Raw genomic sequence first — 18,007 nt, forward strand, 5'->3', positions numbered from 1 at the left:
GTAGCAGGGGGAAACAAAATTTAAACCCCGGGGTACGCACGGCATGCGGACGGCGCACGGCGACGGACGAAGCATGATGACTATAGGTCATCCTTACCCTTCGGGTCAGATGACCTAATAAAGTGAGATGCACATCTACACTTGATCATTAATATTTATGTGAAGTTTCATTGGAATCAGTCCTTCAGTTTAGGAGGAGTTGTCCGGACAATCTTAAAGTTATGGTTCTTATTGGAAAACCTGTTTATAGTGACCATACACATAGTCCTCTATATTTGTGTGAAGTTACATTGAAATCAGCCCTTTGGTTTAGGAGAAATTGTTGACTGTCAAACTTTAAGTTATGGTCAGAAAACCTGTTTATAGTGACCAGTTGCCATAGCAACCATAATTTTGAGAAAAAGAAAGTGGCATGCACATCTACACATGGTCCTCTATATTTGTGCAAAGTTTCATTGAAATCGGCCCTTCGGTTTAGGAGGAGTTGTCCGGACAAATTTAAAGTTATGGTCCATATCAGAAAACCTGTTTATAGTGACCAGTTGCCATAGCAACCAAATTTTGAGGAAACGAAAGTGGCATCAACATCTACACATGTTCCTCTATATTTAAGTTTCATTGAAATCGGGCCCTTTGGTTTAGGAGGAGTTGTCCGGACAAAATTTGTCTACAGACAGACGGACGGACAACCTGATTCCAGTATGTTATGTTCCTAACTTCATTGCGGGGGTATAAAAATGTTCATTGGCAAACAGACAAATGGATAACATCATACAGGTATTGTGCCAAATATGACCTGTTGACATATGTGCAACAAGAGGCTCATGGGCCTTAACGGTCATCTGAGTTTTGAAGTATATCAGTTAATTTGACCCTTTTTGGTCCTGCCCATCAGCCCAGTGGGTCAGTCAGGGCCAAAATGTGAAAACCATCAAAATATCATTTTATCCATCTGATTTGAACAAAGTTAGAATGAATAAATTTCAATAGAAATTCAACAAATGATAGCCAAAAATGTGATTCCCTATATAAACTATAGTACAAGTTTATCCCTCCCTTACAGCAAACATGAGAGCCTGGGGTCATGAAATTCACAATTTTGGAAATTAAAATCTGTAAGACTCTTCCACCTATGAGGAGTATTTTGTTTTATCTTATCTGGGTCCCGTTAAGAAGATTTTTGAAAGTTTAGTCAATTTGACCCCTTTTGGACCCACCCCTTAGTCCCATTGGGGTGGGAACTATATAATTCACAATTTTGGTTGACCTATGGCCATGGATGTTTTCTGCATTTCATTGAAATCGGTTCAGGGGTTTCTCGGGGGAGGGTTGAAAATGTAAATTGTTTTTGAACAGACGATGGACGAAAGGTGATTACAATAGGTCATTTGAGACTTTGTCTCAGGTGACCTAGTAAAGCTATGGAGGATGAAGTTCTGATAACAGCTACCATCATTACCTGAGGTATAACTATGTCAGCCATGGCCCGTGAACATTTAAACAGATCCTCTGCCTTCCTGATCTGTAGAGTAGACTGATTGTGTTGTAAATCGTACTTAATACAGTCATATATATCTGGTATTTTACTGATGTCAAAACGGCCGTCCTTCATTTTGAAATCCTTCTCCAGCTTCGCCCAGCGACGGATCAACAATTCCCATGATTCTCCATTGTACAGCTTGAGTTCTGTAAAACATAACATGGTGATATTAAGTCCCAGGGACGATACATTAACTCTGACTTAGGGACCAGGTCTGACTGACCACTATTAAGTCCCAGGGGACGATACATTAACTCTGACTCGGGGACCAGGTCTGACTGACCACTATTAAGTCCCAGGGGGGATACATTAACTCTGACTTAGGGACCAGGTCTGACTGACCACTATTAAGTCCCGGGATTGATACATTAACTCTGACTCAGGGACCAGGTCTGACTGACCACTATTAAGTCCCAGGGGGGATACATTAACTCTGACTTAGGGACCAGGTCTGACTGACCACTATTAAGTCCTGGGATTGATACATTAACTCTGACTCGGGGACCAGGTCTGACTGACCACTATTAAGTCCCAGGATTGATACATTAACTCTGACTCGGGGACCAGGTCTGACTGACCACTATTAAGTCCTGGGATTGATACATTAACTCTGACTCGGGGACCAGGTCTGACTGACCACTATTAAGTCCCGGGATTGATACATTAACTCTGACTCGGGGACCAGGTCTGACTGACCACTATTAAGTCCCAGGGATGGATACATTAACTCTGACTTAGGGACCAGGTCTGACTGACCACTATTAAGTCCCAGGGACGATACATTAACTCTGACTTAGGGACCAGGTCTGACTGACCACTATTAAGTCCCAGGGGGGATACATTAACTCTGACTCGGGGACCAGGTCTGACTGACCACTATTAAGTCCTGGGATTGATACATTAACTCTGACTCGGCGACCAGGTCTGACTGACCACTATTAAGTCCCAGGATTGATACATTAACTCTGACTCGGGGACCAGGTCTGACTGACCACTATTAAGTCCTGGGATTGATACATTAACTCTGACTCGGCGACCAGGTCTGACTGACCACTATTAAGTCCCGGGATTGATACATTAACTCTGACTTGGCGACCAGGTCTGACTGACCACTATTAAGTCCCTGGGATTGATACATTAACTCTGACTCGGCGACCAGGTCTGACTGACCACTATCTCCTTTATATTTAGACAGGGTAAAACACACCATAAACATCAAGTCTATTACAACAAAAATATTTTTCAATCTGGCCTATCCTCGAATCTAACCACTGCACTGACATTTGAACTGACTTTCACCTTGGCCTTCACTCGAACCATTATCTTAACCTTCAACATGACCTTCACTCTTACCCTGATTTTCTATTTGAACTTTTTCTTTAACCTTCATTCTGACCTTCAACCTGACTTTTACCCTGACCTCTAAAATGACCTTCACCCTTATCCTATTCTTTTATCTGACATTTTCCCTTTATCCTTCATTGTGACCTTACCTCACCTCTGACCTGACCTCTGACCTCTGATATGATCTTCACCCTGAATTTTGACCTACCTCGATGTCGATGCTCCATCTTGAGTCTGCGTATCTGAGCTGTCAGTTCCTTGACCATATCGTGGATATTGCGACACATTTTCTGAGGGTTTGAAATGAATTTCAGGGCTCGGCTCAAGGAATCTGTCTTTGTTGGGGCCAACTACAGACACAAGGATATAAAATTTCTTAATATCCAACAACAGGTTCAACTTACTGCTCACAGGAAGTGGAGAGAAATAGTTTTAACATAAAGCTGGAAGATAAAATAGACACAGAGAAGGCATTTAATGCTAACAAATAAGCATAAAATGCTGCCCTTAAAGCTTATTTTTATGATTATGATTTTCTGGAAAAAAACTGTTGGAAGTCTCCTTCATTGAACCCCTTGTTTCAAAAGCTGAGATAAACTTTTGAAAGCCTGCTTCATGAAACTCCTTGTTTCAGAATCTGAACTTACCTTTTGGTAGTCTGCTTCATCAAACTCCTTGTTCACATTTAACATGGTCATAAGGCGCTCTTTGACTCTGAAATAATGTTAGAAATTAGTTCTAAGAGCATGATATGATCTCAGGTTCAATCCACTAAACCTTTAATCCAAATGTCAGCTTGATGTGAACACAACATTTATCTTCATAAAGGGACAATACTCCAAATCGCACTAACAACTGTATATATTTCAAAATTTGATTATATTTGAATTGGATTTATTGAGAAATATTAAATTTTCATGCAATGATTTATTTTGTTTTTAAGCAATTATGATGAAATATAAGTACAAGAAAAAGAAAGTATCAATGATATGTAAATAACATTGACTTATTTTAATCTTGGGCTGACATTTGTAAGATTCCACTATCGAGCGAAATGGAATTTTGGTAGAGAATGTCAACTGAGATAAATTACCTAAAACATATAAAACATATACAGGTAACATGATCTATTAATTTAGTTGTCTAAATGATGTGAAGGTTTAAAAGCTCCGCATAAAACTTACGTGTGCTGGTATTTCGAGGTTTCCCCCTGTTTGTCCAGAAGACCATTTGTGTTGGCACTCTTCACCATCTGTACGAGGATCGGAGTTAACTCCCCTTCCAGGGCCAGTAACCCCTGTCAATATCATAGATTTTTGGACTTTTTCAGTAAACTGGTAATATTATATAGACTGTTACCAGCATGTGCAATTCGGTGTAATAAGATTAACTCATAATATTTCAATTTCTACTCAAGTTGGACTCAATGAAACTACCAAACATAATCTGTTTCATTTGCTCATGAATTTGACCAGATTAACACTGATCAGCGCGTATCAATATATGGTTAAAATCCTTCCGCAGAACGATTTCACTTTTTCTACATTGTTGTTATAAACATAGAACAATTATTACAAGAGGCCCATGGGGCCTGTATCGCTCACCTGGTTGGATTTGACCAAATGTCAAAATAATGTTCATGTTCAATTTCTTTTGTTTGTTAACCTCAAACAATGCTATTTATGGTTATAGCGTGGGGATCCCAACTGCTTTAAAGAAATAATGAAGTCCAGACTCTCTGAGTTTACAACATGCATTTATAACTTTATGACTAGTAGTGATTTAAAGGAATTACCTCTATTTCCTATATGGGGCCCCGCCCCTTTGGCCCCTTGGGGGTCAGAGTCACCATTTATGCAAAATCTGTTCCCCTTTCCTAAAGGATGTTTCTGACCAAATTGGGTTCAAATCCATTCATAACTTTATAACTAGTAGCGATTTGAAGGAATTACCTCTATTTCCCCATTAGGCCCCGCCCCTTTGGCCCCTTGGGGTCAGAGTAACCATTTATGCAAAATCTGTTCCCCTTTCCCAAAGGATGTTTCTTACTAAATTGCGTTAAAAACCATTCATAACTTTATGACTAGTAGCGATTTAAAGGAATTACCTCTATTTCCCATATGGGGCCCCGCCCCTTTGGCCCCTTGGGGGTCAGAGTCACCATTTATGCAAAATCTGTTCCCCTTTCCCAAAGGATGTTTCTTACTAAATTGCGTTAAAAACCATTCATAACTTTATGACTAGTAGCGATTTAAAGGAATTACCTCTATTTCCCATATGGGGCCCCGCCCCTTTGGCCCCTTGGGGGTCAGAGTCACCATTTATGCAAAATCTGTTCCCCAATGATGTTTTTGATCAAATTCGGTTCAAATCTTTTCATAATTTTATGACTAGTAGTGATTTAAAGATATTACCTCTGTTTCCCCATTAGGCCCCGCCCCTTTGGTCCTTTGGGGGTCAGAGTAACCATTTATGCAAAATCTGTTCCCCTTCACATAAGAATGTTTCTGACCAAATTGGGTTCAAATCCATTCATACCTTTATGACTAGTAGCGATTTGAAGGAATCACCTCTATTTCCCCATTAGGCCCCGCCCCTTTGGCCCCTTGGGGGTCAGAGTCACCATTTATGCAAAATCTATTCCCCATCCCCAAAGGATGTTTCTGACCAAATTGGGTTCAAATCCATTCATAACTTTATGACTAGTAGCGATTTAAAGGAATTGCCTCAATTTCCCCTATTGGGCCCCGCCCCTCAGGCCCCTTGGGGGTCAGAGTCACCATTTATGCAAAATCTGTTCCCCTTTCCTAAAGGATGTTTCTGACCAAATTGGGTTCAAATCCATTCATAACTTTATGACTAGTAGCGATTTGAAGGAATTACCTCTATTTCCCCTAATGGGCCCCGCCCCTTTGGCCCCTTGGGGGTCAGAGTAACCATTTATGCAAAATCTGTTCCCCTTCCCCAAAGGATGTTTCTGACCAAATTGGGTTCAAATCCATTCATTACTTTATGACTAGTAGCGATTTGAAGGAATCACCTCTATTTCCCCATTAGGCCCCGCCCCTTTGGCCCCTTGGGGGTCAGAGTCACCATTTATGCAAAATCTGTTCCCCTTCCCCAAAGAATGTTTCTGACCAAATTGGGTTCAAATCCATTCATAACTTTATGACTAGTAGCGATTTAAAGGAATTACTTCTATTTCCCCATTAGGCCCCGCCCCTTTGGCCCCTTTGGGGTCAGAGTAACCATTTATGCAAAATCTGTTCACCTTCCCCAAAAGATGTTTCTGACCAAATTGGGTTCAAATCCATTCATAACTTTATGACTAGTAGCGATTTAAAGGAATTGCCTCAATTTCCCCTATTGGGCCCCGCCCCTCAGGCCCCTTGGGGGTCAGAGTCACCATTTATGCAAAATCTGATCCCCTTCTGCCAAGGATGTTTCTGACCAAATTTGGTCAAAATCCAATAAGAACTTTTTGACTAGTAGCGATTTGAAGCAAATGTTGACGGACGGACGACGGACGACGGACGCCGGACGACAGACGACGGACGACGGACGACGGACGCTGCACCATGGCATAAGCTCACCGGACCTTCGGTCCAGGTGAGCTAAAAATTATCAAATTTATAATGTATTCTAGTGTTTTTTGAATGACCGGATATGCTAGATACTTCTAGTTTGAATGGTTTCATTTTCTTGAACATCACATTGATATCTGATCTTGTAGAAACAAAAAGAAAATAAAAAGGATTTCATGCAATTGTTCATACAGTTTTACAAAGCCCTTGAATTATTTTGACGTAAACATTTTAGTCAAAGTTGTATGACCTTGACCTAACCCCCCTTGTCAAAGCTGAATGACCTTGACTTAAAACTCAAAATCAAAGCTGTATGACCTCGATCTAAGACCCAAAGTCAAAACTAAACGACCTTGATCTAAAACCCTAAGAGAAGCTGTATGACCTTGACCTAAAACCATTGGTCAAAGAAACATGACTTTGACATCAAACCCTAGGTCAAAACCGTATGGCCTTGACCTAGGACAAATTTATATGAACTATTATTTACAAGCTTAGATAACATCTGTATGACATTCTACAAACCATAACATCTGAATGACCTTGACCTACATACCTTAGCAAATGCTGCAGCGGTCATCTGGACTCGGCCTTCATCAGAAGCATAGATCTTAAGGTCATGTCGGAAAGTACTGTGGAGTCGAAGGAAGCCCAACCCTGGTGTCTCAAACTGACCTGTAACAGGACAAAGGTTTAATGACACTACAAAGATGCATTCCACTTCTGTTATCATTTGTAAAATTAGCTCAAAAGAGCAACATCTCAAACAAGGAAATCAAAGAAGAAACACTTTATATATATCTATCTAAACAGGTTTATACAATACCAAATGTTATGCACTTAACATTTCATCATCTTCCAAAGGAATGAAATTTTCTTTTCATCTCTTCAATTCAAAGTGACTGAATAATGAATTACATCCAGAAGACATTCTATCAAGCTTGATTTTATATTGGTATGAAACTTTCAGACTTATAATCATTTTTTGGATGCTGTCACTAGTTTCTGTTTTCATTGGTTGATGTTAATTACATATCTATACCAAGGGTGAGATTGGTTTTTATACAATTTAGTAACAAGTAGTGCTGGGCCAATCATCGATTAGAATCAGATATTAATCAATTGGAACTCATTCAAGTGGCATCTATCATAAAATATCATAATTGATCAGCAAAATTTCATCTTGAATTTTCCTGTTTTCCAGAATCGTTCTTATAAACCTTCAATCTCATCATTACTCATTACACGATTGGGTCCTGTATATTCTTTATTTGGTATAACATGTATCTTGACCAGAGTCTAATTAATTAATTAGTGCCGTTACCTTGTCCACCAGGATAAAGAGTCCTGAAAGCCTTTCCCAGATCTTCAGCCTGAATTTTGCCTGCTGGAGTTAACTCCCCTCCCCACTTCACAATCAATAATAAAGATGGCTGGCGTGGATAGTCATCTGATAAAAAAATTAAATAAATACAGAAATATACAAAATACAGATATTGTTTATATATCAGAAAACTATAATACCACATTTATCCACAAATAAGCCTATACCTACACAAACAATTCCCATTCTTTATTTTCGCAGAATAATCAATTATATTTAGTAGCCTTAACTAAAAGTTGCTCTCAAATAAGCCCTCCCCTATCTTAATAATACAAAATTTTACAATAGATTAGGGGGCATAAAATATAGTACAAAATCTATGAAAAGAGGACATTTTAGGGGATAAATACAGTACTTAGTCTACAGGAAATGACATATTTAAGAATAAATATGGTATATATAGTCTAAGAGATCGAGATCGGACTTATATTGGGATACAGCAGTTAGTCTTAGACAAAGGGGCATATTAGAGTATAAATATGGTACTTAGACTAAAAGGATTATGTGAGGATAAATACGGTACTTTGTCTAAAGGAAGGGGGGCTTATTTGAGGATAAATATGGTACTTACTGACATAGTGTATTATAATATAATTCCAATCAACTAGGGTATATCGACTATAGTATCTGGTGTCATGCCAAGAAAGCTTAGATGAAGTTTGACTCCAAATAAGGGGGATGATCCTTATTATATACAGATGCTGGACAGTTTATAAACAAACATTTTTTTAAATTATTTTAAAAGAATTGCAATAGATATGTGTTGGCTTAATAACAGACACATGGATTCACATCAAACATGCATCATACATGGTATTAAATCTCTTTAGTTTGACTTTTTATCATAACATTACGTAGTTATCAGCATCATACAGTTGAGATATATAAATGTATAGATGTGGAATAGATAATTAGTTAAATAACATCTATTAATTTCATTCTTTAAATAACCAATTCTTAAATGTGACATCTAGTGTCATCACTAACAAGAGAAATCAAGTGAAACCATTGCCACTCCAGATTTCATATCACAACCTGCTTTAAAAATTTAAATCAAGTGACAAAAAGAATCTTCTCCCTCCTTCTCTGCATCCTATCCATTTGTACTACATGTAGCTGTACTGTTTGTTGTTATTAAGTTAATGTTGAAATCGGAACAAAATTAAGTTTAAATTTATCTTCTCTGAAACCAATGAGACCTGATACATTATTTTTTTCATTTTTTTTGAGCCTCTTACAGAAAAGTAGGTGTTAATCATATACTACTGTGTAAAGAAAATGTTGTTCATGCAATAAGTGGGATCAACTTTATATCACATACAAAAAATATGCAATGAATAGATGGACTATGGAGGCTGCTGACAGCTCCATAGCATTATTCAGGCCAGGTGAGCTAAAAATATCAAAATAATAGTGATCCACATTATATCACTTATACATTAAATGTTTCCCAACAGACAGTTATACTATTTGACACAAAAAGGTTAATATTCAGCTAAAATTTCAATGCAATCAAATTATTTGGACAATGCACTATATATAATTACAAGTTTGACCAAATTATAACAATGTTATAAGATTCACAAACTTTTCATGCTATCGTGGATAAAAGACAAGGGCGGAGCAAACCAGAGTTACAAAAGCAGCCATTACTTGGCGGAAATGTTGTGGAAATTTTACAAATATTTTAAGAATTATTATCGCATTATAGGTAATCAATCACATAAATTTTTTTCGGAGCATCAATATTCTCTCCTTAAATCATCCTTGTGAAAGACGTCTGAAACCACTAAATCTAATACAGTGATATATTTTATAAACTAAATCTAATACAGTCATATATATCCAATAGTATTATAAACTAAATATTTTTAACACTAATTCTATATCTACCTACAGTTTAAAGTAGGGTACATGTACCCAGAGCTAATTCCACACGCTCATGTTAAAGCATTCATGATTACACAACCTTTTTCAAAAAACTGTTCTAAAAATCACACCACTCAAAAATGTTAAATGTTGTTATAGAAAATCTTACTGTTTTCACAGTTTTCATCAAAACTGCATTGTTCAATCTCACCACTCAAATCTGTCAAAAAAACAGTCATAAAATAAATAAACAAAACAAAGCAAAAAATAGTTTTGACAACGAATGGCTGGAAAAGAAAATAATACTGTGACTCCCTAACAATGCATCTATGAGTTTACTTAATATTATCTTCACTAGTTACAATATGGTAAGTTTATATTGCTTTGTAAATCATTTCTAACTAGAAACTTGTCTAGTTCTGTTATGGAATTTATTATTTTTTAAGTAATTCATCTATTTCTTTGAATCTTGTGAATCAAGAAAAGTTATTCATTCAGAAGTGACAAGCCAAAACTGAAACATGTTTTAAATCTAATTCTGGCAATAATGTTACAGAGATTTTGAGAAATGTTCAAAAATAGAGGCGATATGAGGCGATATGATGAGTGAGGTACGTAGATATGTGATGTTTTTAATTCTTTGTGGTTATTGCAAAACAACCAACAAGAAAGTACAGAGTTTATGTAAAATGATGGAAAGTATTGTCTACTGGAGACAATGAATGGTTATGAATATGATTTTGATGAATATATAAAGTAGCAACTAGCTTAAATTTAAATTATTTTTGTTCTCTCTTTTTCAATAAGTTGATTTGAAATGACTTTTGTATATTGGATCCAGTATTGGATTTTTGTGTGGGATGTTTCGATGATAAACAGTAGAAAAATGACTGCTGAAACCTATGTATAATTTGTATATTAAAGCTATTTCAATGACACTATAATCTCATCACATTATCCAAATTTTTCATTATTTTATGTCAAAGCTCCTTATAACTATGATCAAATTTAATTATCACCATTGAGACACATTGAATGTATGCTTATCACTAATTTAAAAGCTCATCTAAACTCATGAACTGAATTAGCTCCCCTTAACTCTTGAAACGGAATTAGCTCCCCTTAACCCTGGAAACAGAATTATCTCCCCTTAACTCTGAAACCTGAATTAGTTCTCCTTCACTTTGCAAACTGAATTAGTTCCGCTTTACTCTGAAAACTGAATTAGTTCCCCTAAGCTCTAAAACCGAATTAACTCCCCTTAACTCTGTAACTAAATTAGCTCCAATTAATTCTGAAAATGAATTATATATTTCCCCTTAACTTTAAAAACAACTAGCTCCCCTTTACTCTGAAAGCTCAGTTAACTCCCCTAAACTCTGAAAATTGAGTTAATTTCTATTAGCTCTAAAACTGAGTTAACTGCCCTGAATTCTTGAAACTAAATAAGCTATAACTGTAATTATTCAGAGTAAATTTATAGAAGCGGACATTTAACTACCAGGAAATGAGCCATACTAAGTTCATGCAGTTATTAATATCTTTGATGCTGATGAGGATTTTCAGGAAAAAGCCACAAATTGTATTCTAAAATTTATAAATCTATTAGTCATATTAACTGACGTGCAAAAGAAAGAAATGAAAATGAAACTAGAATGATAGATGTAGTTATATAGCTTAGTATCATACATTAATCATTCCCTATTTTATAATTCCACTCCAGAATTTGGAAATATAATCTTAGACATGAAAATAATTAGTAAAAGCAGAAAGGCCACTTAAAGTATGTATCTTGTCAAATAGAGGTATGTAGCTTTTATATTTTAATATGTTATTGGTATTGATTAATAAACAAGAATGCAGAAAACCGCATCAAAATCGGCCGACCCATTACCGAGTAATTACGATTTTTCTTGAAAACACACCTGAAGCCCAAAGCCAAATACCTCGTTTTGGTGACCTCTGACCTGTGACGTCACAGGTTGAACACGATCGGAGCCGCCATATAGGAAATATATAGAAACAAACGTGAACACGTGCCTGTAATTAATACGAATAAGACAACAAAAATGAAAATGCTGAATAAACTCAGTTATATTTAGTTATATTTGTGAATAAGTTAATAACAAATGCTACCGAAACCAGGGACATATAATTTTCTTTTTAAAAGGGCCATATATAACATGTAGCATCTCACTAATTTTCTCTCATAACGAGCCAAATACAACATGTAACATCTTACTAATTTTCTATTATAACAGGCCAAATACAACGTGTATCATCTTATTTATTTTCTATTATAACAGGTCGTATATAACATGTATATTTTAGAAAAAATATTTTAACGGGTCGTTGTAACATATGCATGACATTTGAATAACGGACCGTTTATAACGACTTACATCATATACATTTTAGCCTTTATTATGAGGGCATGACCGGTATGTTACATACAAATGTACTAGTATTGATTTCGGTTATAATACTTCTAGTAATACAAGTTTAAATGCAATTCATAAGATGTGAAATAAATGCTAATCATTTTGAATTTTTTATTAGCAAAAACAGCAACGATACTGTTATTTGCGATTTTTGGATAATTGTCCGCAATTGATAAAACGTGTCCACGAAAGATCAGTAACTCCCAGACAAGATTCATCAAGTAAATTTTCAACATCATGGGTATACAGTGTATATATATGAATGAGGTAACTTTGGTTAATTATTCTATAGACAAACCTTTGAGATACGATTTTTTTTCGTTTATAAGGAAAACGAAAATCACTGAATTCCAAAAATAATGTGTTTGATTTCAACAACTTGAAAATGTATTCCCTATAGTATACACACAATTGTTGATAAAATTCAGGCTCAATTTATGTACAACCTGTAAAAGCATGGCTTCGGAACTTTTTTGAAGTGCACAGAAACAAAACGTGTGAACTCAAGCAATTATCGGCGTGTGCCGATTAAGAACACCAGAAATCACAGACATCTGTGGTGCAGTGACAGGTGTGACGAGCTTGTGGACCCTAATTTCACACCCGGTAATTGTTAAGTGGTATACTAACCCATTCAAACTTGAGAATTCGTAACTCTCCGAACATGTTTATACATCTGTTAAAAGTCCCTTTTTAAGATATGACTTGCGACACAAATGGAAAGCAAAACCACAAGGATCTGGATCACTTCATAATAATGACACCATTAAAAAATAATAGCAAAAAATACATAAAATATTAAAACAAAATCATGCACGAAAATTATTGCGAGTTTATAAGTTTTAGTATTAATCATGATTAGTGACAACAGAGACCTATATACTAGTATATAGGTCTCTGGTCACAATGAAATAAATTGTATGTTTTTTTATCATAAAAAATGGAGCTAAAATGATGGTTTTAATAAGTACCTATGCTTTATACCTGTACAGAAAGTATCAGTTATATTATAATTGTTGCGAATCACTTTTATATAATTTAACTGACAACGATCGTATATCAATTATATATTTCTCAAGCATTTAATCGTCCTTAATCCCTGAGACCATGGCATGTAAAATAAGGGATAAAATCTGTATGTAGAAGTTTGTAGACTTCAACACTGGTATTCATAAGAGAGAAAGATTTAGTCTATTGTAGATCATGATGATTATAATATATTACTTTCTAAATTAAGTGTCCTTCATGACTAGAAGGGGGTTTTGTATAGAATATAACACATGAATTTACTGTACGTGTGTTCGTCTTTTCTCACAAACCAGAGTATCCAGAACTGTTGTATTGTTGGTATGTTTATTTGAATATTAATTTGCGAATGAAATGGCACATTATTTTATTTAAAAATGTTGATGCTGTATTCCTTTCTTTGGTAGTGAGTAAGAAATGGTAAACACATAACTAATATACATTTATTGGTGATTGACCGATTATTACACCAGTCTGTGTTAACCAAGCGGTCATTTTCAGAGTCAATTTCACTATTTATTTATTATTTTTTTAAACTCAAACTTATATTGTTGGATTCCGACTTCTTGTTGGTAATATTTGCCAAATTCAACAACCTCAAATCTCATGTCCAGATCGTATTCAGACATGTTTGTGCTGCTACTGTTCACACTGTCCTCTATGCTACTGGGCACCGTAACAGTCACTCCGTTCAACCTGTGACGTCATAGACTGAAGAGTTCCAAATCAGCGTGACTGACCGATACGCTGATTAGCAGTCGATCGACAGGTGCAAATCGCGTACTTCGATGTGCGATATCTCGGCACTCGGCCAACCGATTTTGATGCGGTTTGCGACATTCTTCTTTGGTGGTTACAAAGAATAACATATTTGATTATCGTTTTTCGTTCAGGGTACACTTTAAGGATCTCAACTTATGGGAAAAGCTTCTTAAGTTACCAAATACAACACTTAAAGAAATCTTATAAGGTTGAGGGTTTTGATTTCCGTGGTCCAACCCCAAGGGGGTAAATGAGTATTTTTCTCTAACCCTGTTGTCACTCTTGTATAAAATACTGAAATTACTTGAATGCATCACAAAACAATTGTGAGTGCAATGTGATTGAATTGTCAATGTGATTGAATTGTCAATGCGATCAAATTTGTCAATGTGATCGAACGGTCAATGTGAATGAATTGTCAATGTGTGATTGAATTGTCAACGTGATAATCAGATTGAATTGTCAATGTGTGATTGAATTGTCAAAGTAACATCACTATATTTTTGACATGATGCCATGTAGTTGTTGTAAAGGGGACCCCCATCTACCCACTAGCCTACCTCTAAACCCAAGAGTAAAGAAGACTTCACAAAGACAAATGTATCTGTCTAAGGTAAAAGAAAATTTCAATCTCTGACTTTTTTATTTTTCAAATCTATTATGATAGCTAATATAAGTAGGCACTCCTATGAAACAGAAGCAGTGTAGGACTATTGTGCAGACTAACACGATAACAGTGAAGATGAATTCTGATAAAAACATTTACAACAGCTGTACAAGTAACAGGGTACACCAACCTTCCTCACTCGACGACTTCTTTGGGTGGCCGTATGGTTGGTATTTGAGCTGAACTTTCCGATTGATTCCAGAAAAATGACCATACCTTCAACAACGAAGACAAATGCGGTAATTTATTGTCAAAAGTCTCTAGTATTGATATATTTTAGTTATAGAGATCGTTGAAATTTTCTTTCTCTAACTCTAAATAATGATACATATTTCCTGTAACTAGTTAAACTACCTGTTATTTTTTTATTATTTGGATATACATGTGTATTGGTAAAAATTCTTCAGTCTTTTCACAAAGGTTTGTTAATGTTAGTTTAATTCTGGCTTTCAACTGATGTTTTAAGAAAAAGGTCTTAAACATACCTCAAATCAAATTTTTTTAGGTATATTTTTTGTGTTATTCCAAATAAACACATAAATAATAAAAAGATAAATAGCAATGGGTACCCAAATTTCAGTAATTAAAGTTCCACCAGAAAAAACAGAAATGAAGGACTCAAATGTTTGAGTCTAGAAATAACTGATTAAAATGTGTATACCTTTTTACAGGTAAGTATTATTTAACTTTGCCACCTAAACTTAAAACTTTTTGCCGTTTCCACTGTTAAAATGTAGATTCCTGTATACATGTTAATAGGATGTACATGTATATACTCATAAACATCAAAACTTAAATATTTGAATCTTTGAAATTATATATTATGCTGAACACAGGAAACAATGAATATCTAAACTATTGAAAACAGAAGATTTCTCTTAAACTTAATTTTAATTCCATGCTTGCCAGCCCTTCCTATTTCAGAGAGATTCCAAATCTTTGAATCTTTCACAATAAAACTTTACTTTTATAGATAATCTTTAAAAACCAATTTGTACAGCGTTAACTTCAGCTTAAAATGCATGTGTACAAAGTATATATTTTTCAAGAGGAGGTCTATACATGTAAATAGATTTTCTGAGTTTGAAATTTTGGACATGCACAATCTGCTCTAGTTTTCAGAAGATGGCAAGGATTTTCCCAAGTGTTGATAATCTTTTCCAAAAGGAAAAATGTTCCAAATTTTTGCCAATTAAGAGCTTTGTTTCCAATATTCTTAATTAATTATTATCAATTAGGGAACAGTCAATGCAATTTTTAAGGATAAAAAAATTGATCAAGATTGATTTTGTGTCTGAATAATATAGAATTTTAAATTTGTTTTCCTGGTACCTCTACATTTTTCACTTATGAATCTTTGATTGAAGTAGAAAAAACTTTTTTAGACAACATTTTGTTGTCAAATGGACAAGACAAACAGTTTTCATCAAAACTATTTCATCTGCACATGCAAATTTGCTGAAACTGAATCACCTCCCTTTAAGGTACAGGTTACATACAAAAAACTTATTCAATTCATTTTAAAATACATTTTCAAATTTAGTTTTGTAGAAATTGCTTATCAGTAATTTTGAAAATGTTTCAACGTTTCCAAAATAGAAAAGTAGAATTAACACTTTGAGTTACAGGAGGTAATTCAATTTGGTGGAGACTGGATTGGACAACCAAACAAACAAGCCAATAGTGATGTTTTAATTCAAAATGTAGATTCAAATATTTCAACTGTTAATAACATTTATTAAGTGTTATCAATAATGTCTACACAAGCCAACTACGCAATAAACTCATTTCCTTTTTCTACAGAAAGTCAGTAGAAGATTATCTGCAAAGACAAACGTTAACTTGAAAGTGTGAAAAACCTATTTTTCTATTTATATTGAATTTTGAAATCACAAGCATGGCTAAATCAAAATCAACAGAAGCAGACCTAGAAGTATGTTGTTATGTTGAAAATACTGACAAGTACTTTTCAGAACCAGAAAAAAAAATATCACAATCTTCAGTTCTTTCAATAGTCTCTGGAGAATTAAGAAGTGTCATGTTTGAGGTGAAGTCACTAAGGATGAAAGTGGCCGAATCTCAAAATACTGAAACAGCAGGATTTAATAAAGTCTAACATCAACACATACAGTGGAAATATTTCCAAAATACTGAAATAGCGGGTTTTCTCAAAGTTTATCATCAAAATATACTTGGGAAACATTTAAAAAAAAACTGCCCAAATTACACGAGTTTTTACAGAACTGAAACAGAGGGTTTTATCAAAGTTTACATAGATTCATATGGGGGAAATCTATTCAAAAGATAACATAGATTCATATGAGCGAAAATCTTTCCAAAACACTGAATTCAGTAAACACTGAAAACTTCCATCCATGAATTGATATTATCATTTACAGTGTTTCATACTTTGAAACCCTGGGAAAAAGTAATTGACTACAAAAAATAGAACTTCAAAAACATTTTCATGTCAGAGTGGAAACAAAATTATGATGGAATGATGGACTGACAGCCAAGGGTAAAACTATATATCACAGAACATGGTCGGACATAAAAAAATGTGTCATTGTTAATAAGACGAAATATGCACAAATATCAATCATTAATATTGATACTAAAAGATTAATAGATTTAAAAATTTGTCTTGTTGGTTCTGGGATCAATTGATTTTTTGGGGTTTTCTTTCAATGACATCCACTTTCAAGAATGCGAACAGAACAATAAAGATATGAATATTTTGTTTTGTAGAGAAATTACATGTTTGTTTGCCAATGTATCTTATTCTAAGATCAAATTTACTTTTTACTTTCAATGTCTACATTTACCCTACACTTGTAAATCTGTGTCTTTTGCAAATGGGATTAAAAAAGACAATCTCTAAAATTTAAAATTCAACTGTGAAAGAGGGGGACATGCACATGTAGGAAGGGTTATTGGTTTTCAAAGAAAGCAAGAATTTCACACATTCAAACAGCTGAATGGCAAAAAGTATGTAAAATTTTATTTGCCAAGGATAGACAACTCGTTTTTTTTTGGCAGAGGGTAGATTATTCATTTTCTTTGAAATCACAGGATAGCGATTGTCTGCATAGTTGCAAAGGGCAGATAACTCACTATGGCATGGGGAGATAACTCATACATTTTAACCAGAAAACCACAAAACATAGCAAATTGACCAACTTTTCTGATGTACACAAGAAAGTGCTCGTCTGTATTTCGAAATTGTGATGAAAATCCCACCTTCAAAATTGAAAAAATGGCAGCTTGTGGTTACATTTGAGTTATCTTGATTGTCTCAATAGTAAAGAATTTAGGTAACTTAAACTGTTATGTTCAAATAATTGGAGAAATCAGGACTCAAACCATAATTTATTTATTTCTGTGTCATTT

General features: G+C 34.9%; 1 protein-coding gene across 1 annotated transcript in view; it reads right to left on the reverse strand.

Annotated features, from left to right (window-relative positions):
• Nucleotides 1-1,459: 1,459 nt before the first annotated feature.
• The window catches only part of LOC117315568 (inositol hexakisphosphate and diphosphoinositol-pentakisphosphate kinase 2-like), a gene marked incomplete at its 3' end in the record, with an annotated part of 49,982 nt that continues 33,434 nt past the window's right edge, over nucleotides 1,460-18,007 (reverse strand). The window contains 8 exon segments of the mRNA XM_033869811.1: nucleotides 1,460-1,686; nucleotides 3,093-3,234; nucleotides 3,532-3,598; nucleotides 4,069-4,181; nucleotides 7,025-7,143; nucleotides 7,793-7,918; nucleotides 9,891-9,941; nucleotides 14,748-14,833. Coding sequence (XP_033725702.1) covers nucleotides 1,460-1,686; nucleotides 3,093-3,234; nucleotides 3,532-3,598; nucleotides 4,069-4,181; nucleotides 7,025-7,143; nucleotides 7,793-7,918; nucleotides 9,891-9,941; nucleotides 14,748-14,833 — 931 coding nt within the window.

Source organism: Pecten maximus, chromosome 17, assembly GCF_902652985.1.
Source record: "Pecten maximus chromosome 17, xPecMax1.1, whole genome shotgun sequence".
Classification (NCBI taxonomy): Eukaryota; Metazoa; Mollusca; class Bivalvia; order Pectinida; family Pectinidae; genus Pecten; species Pecten maximus.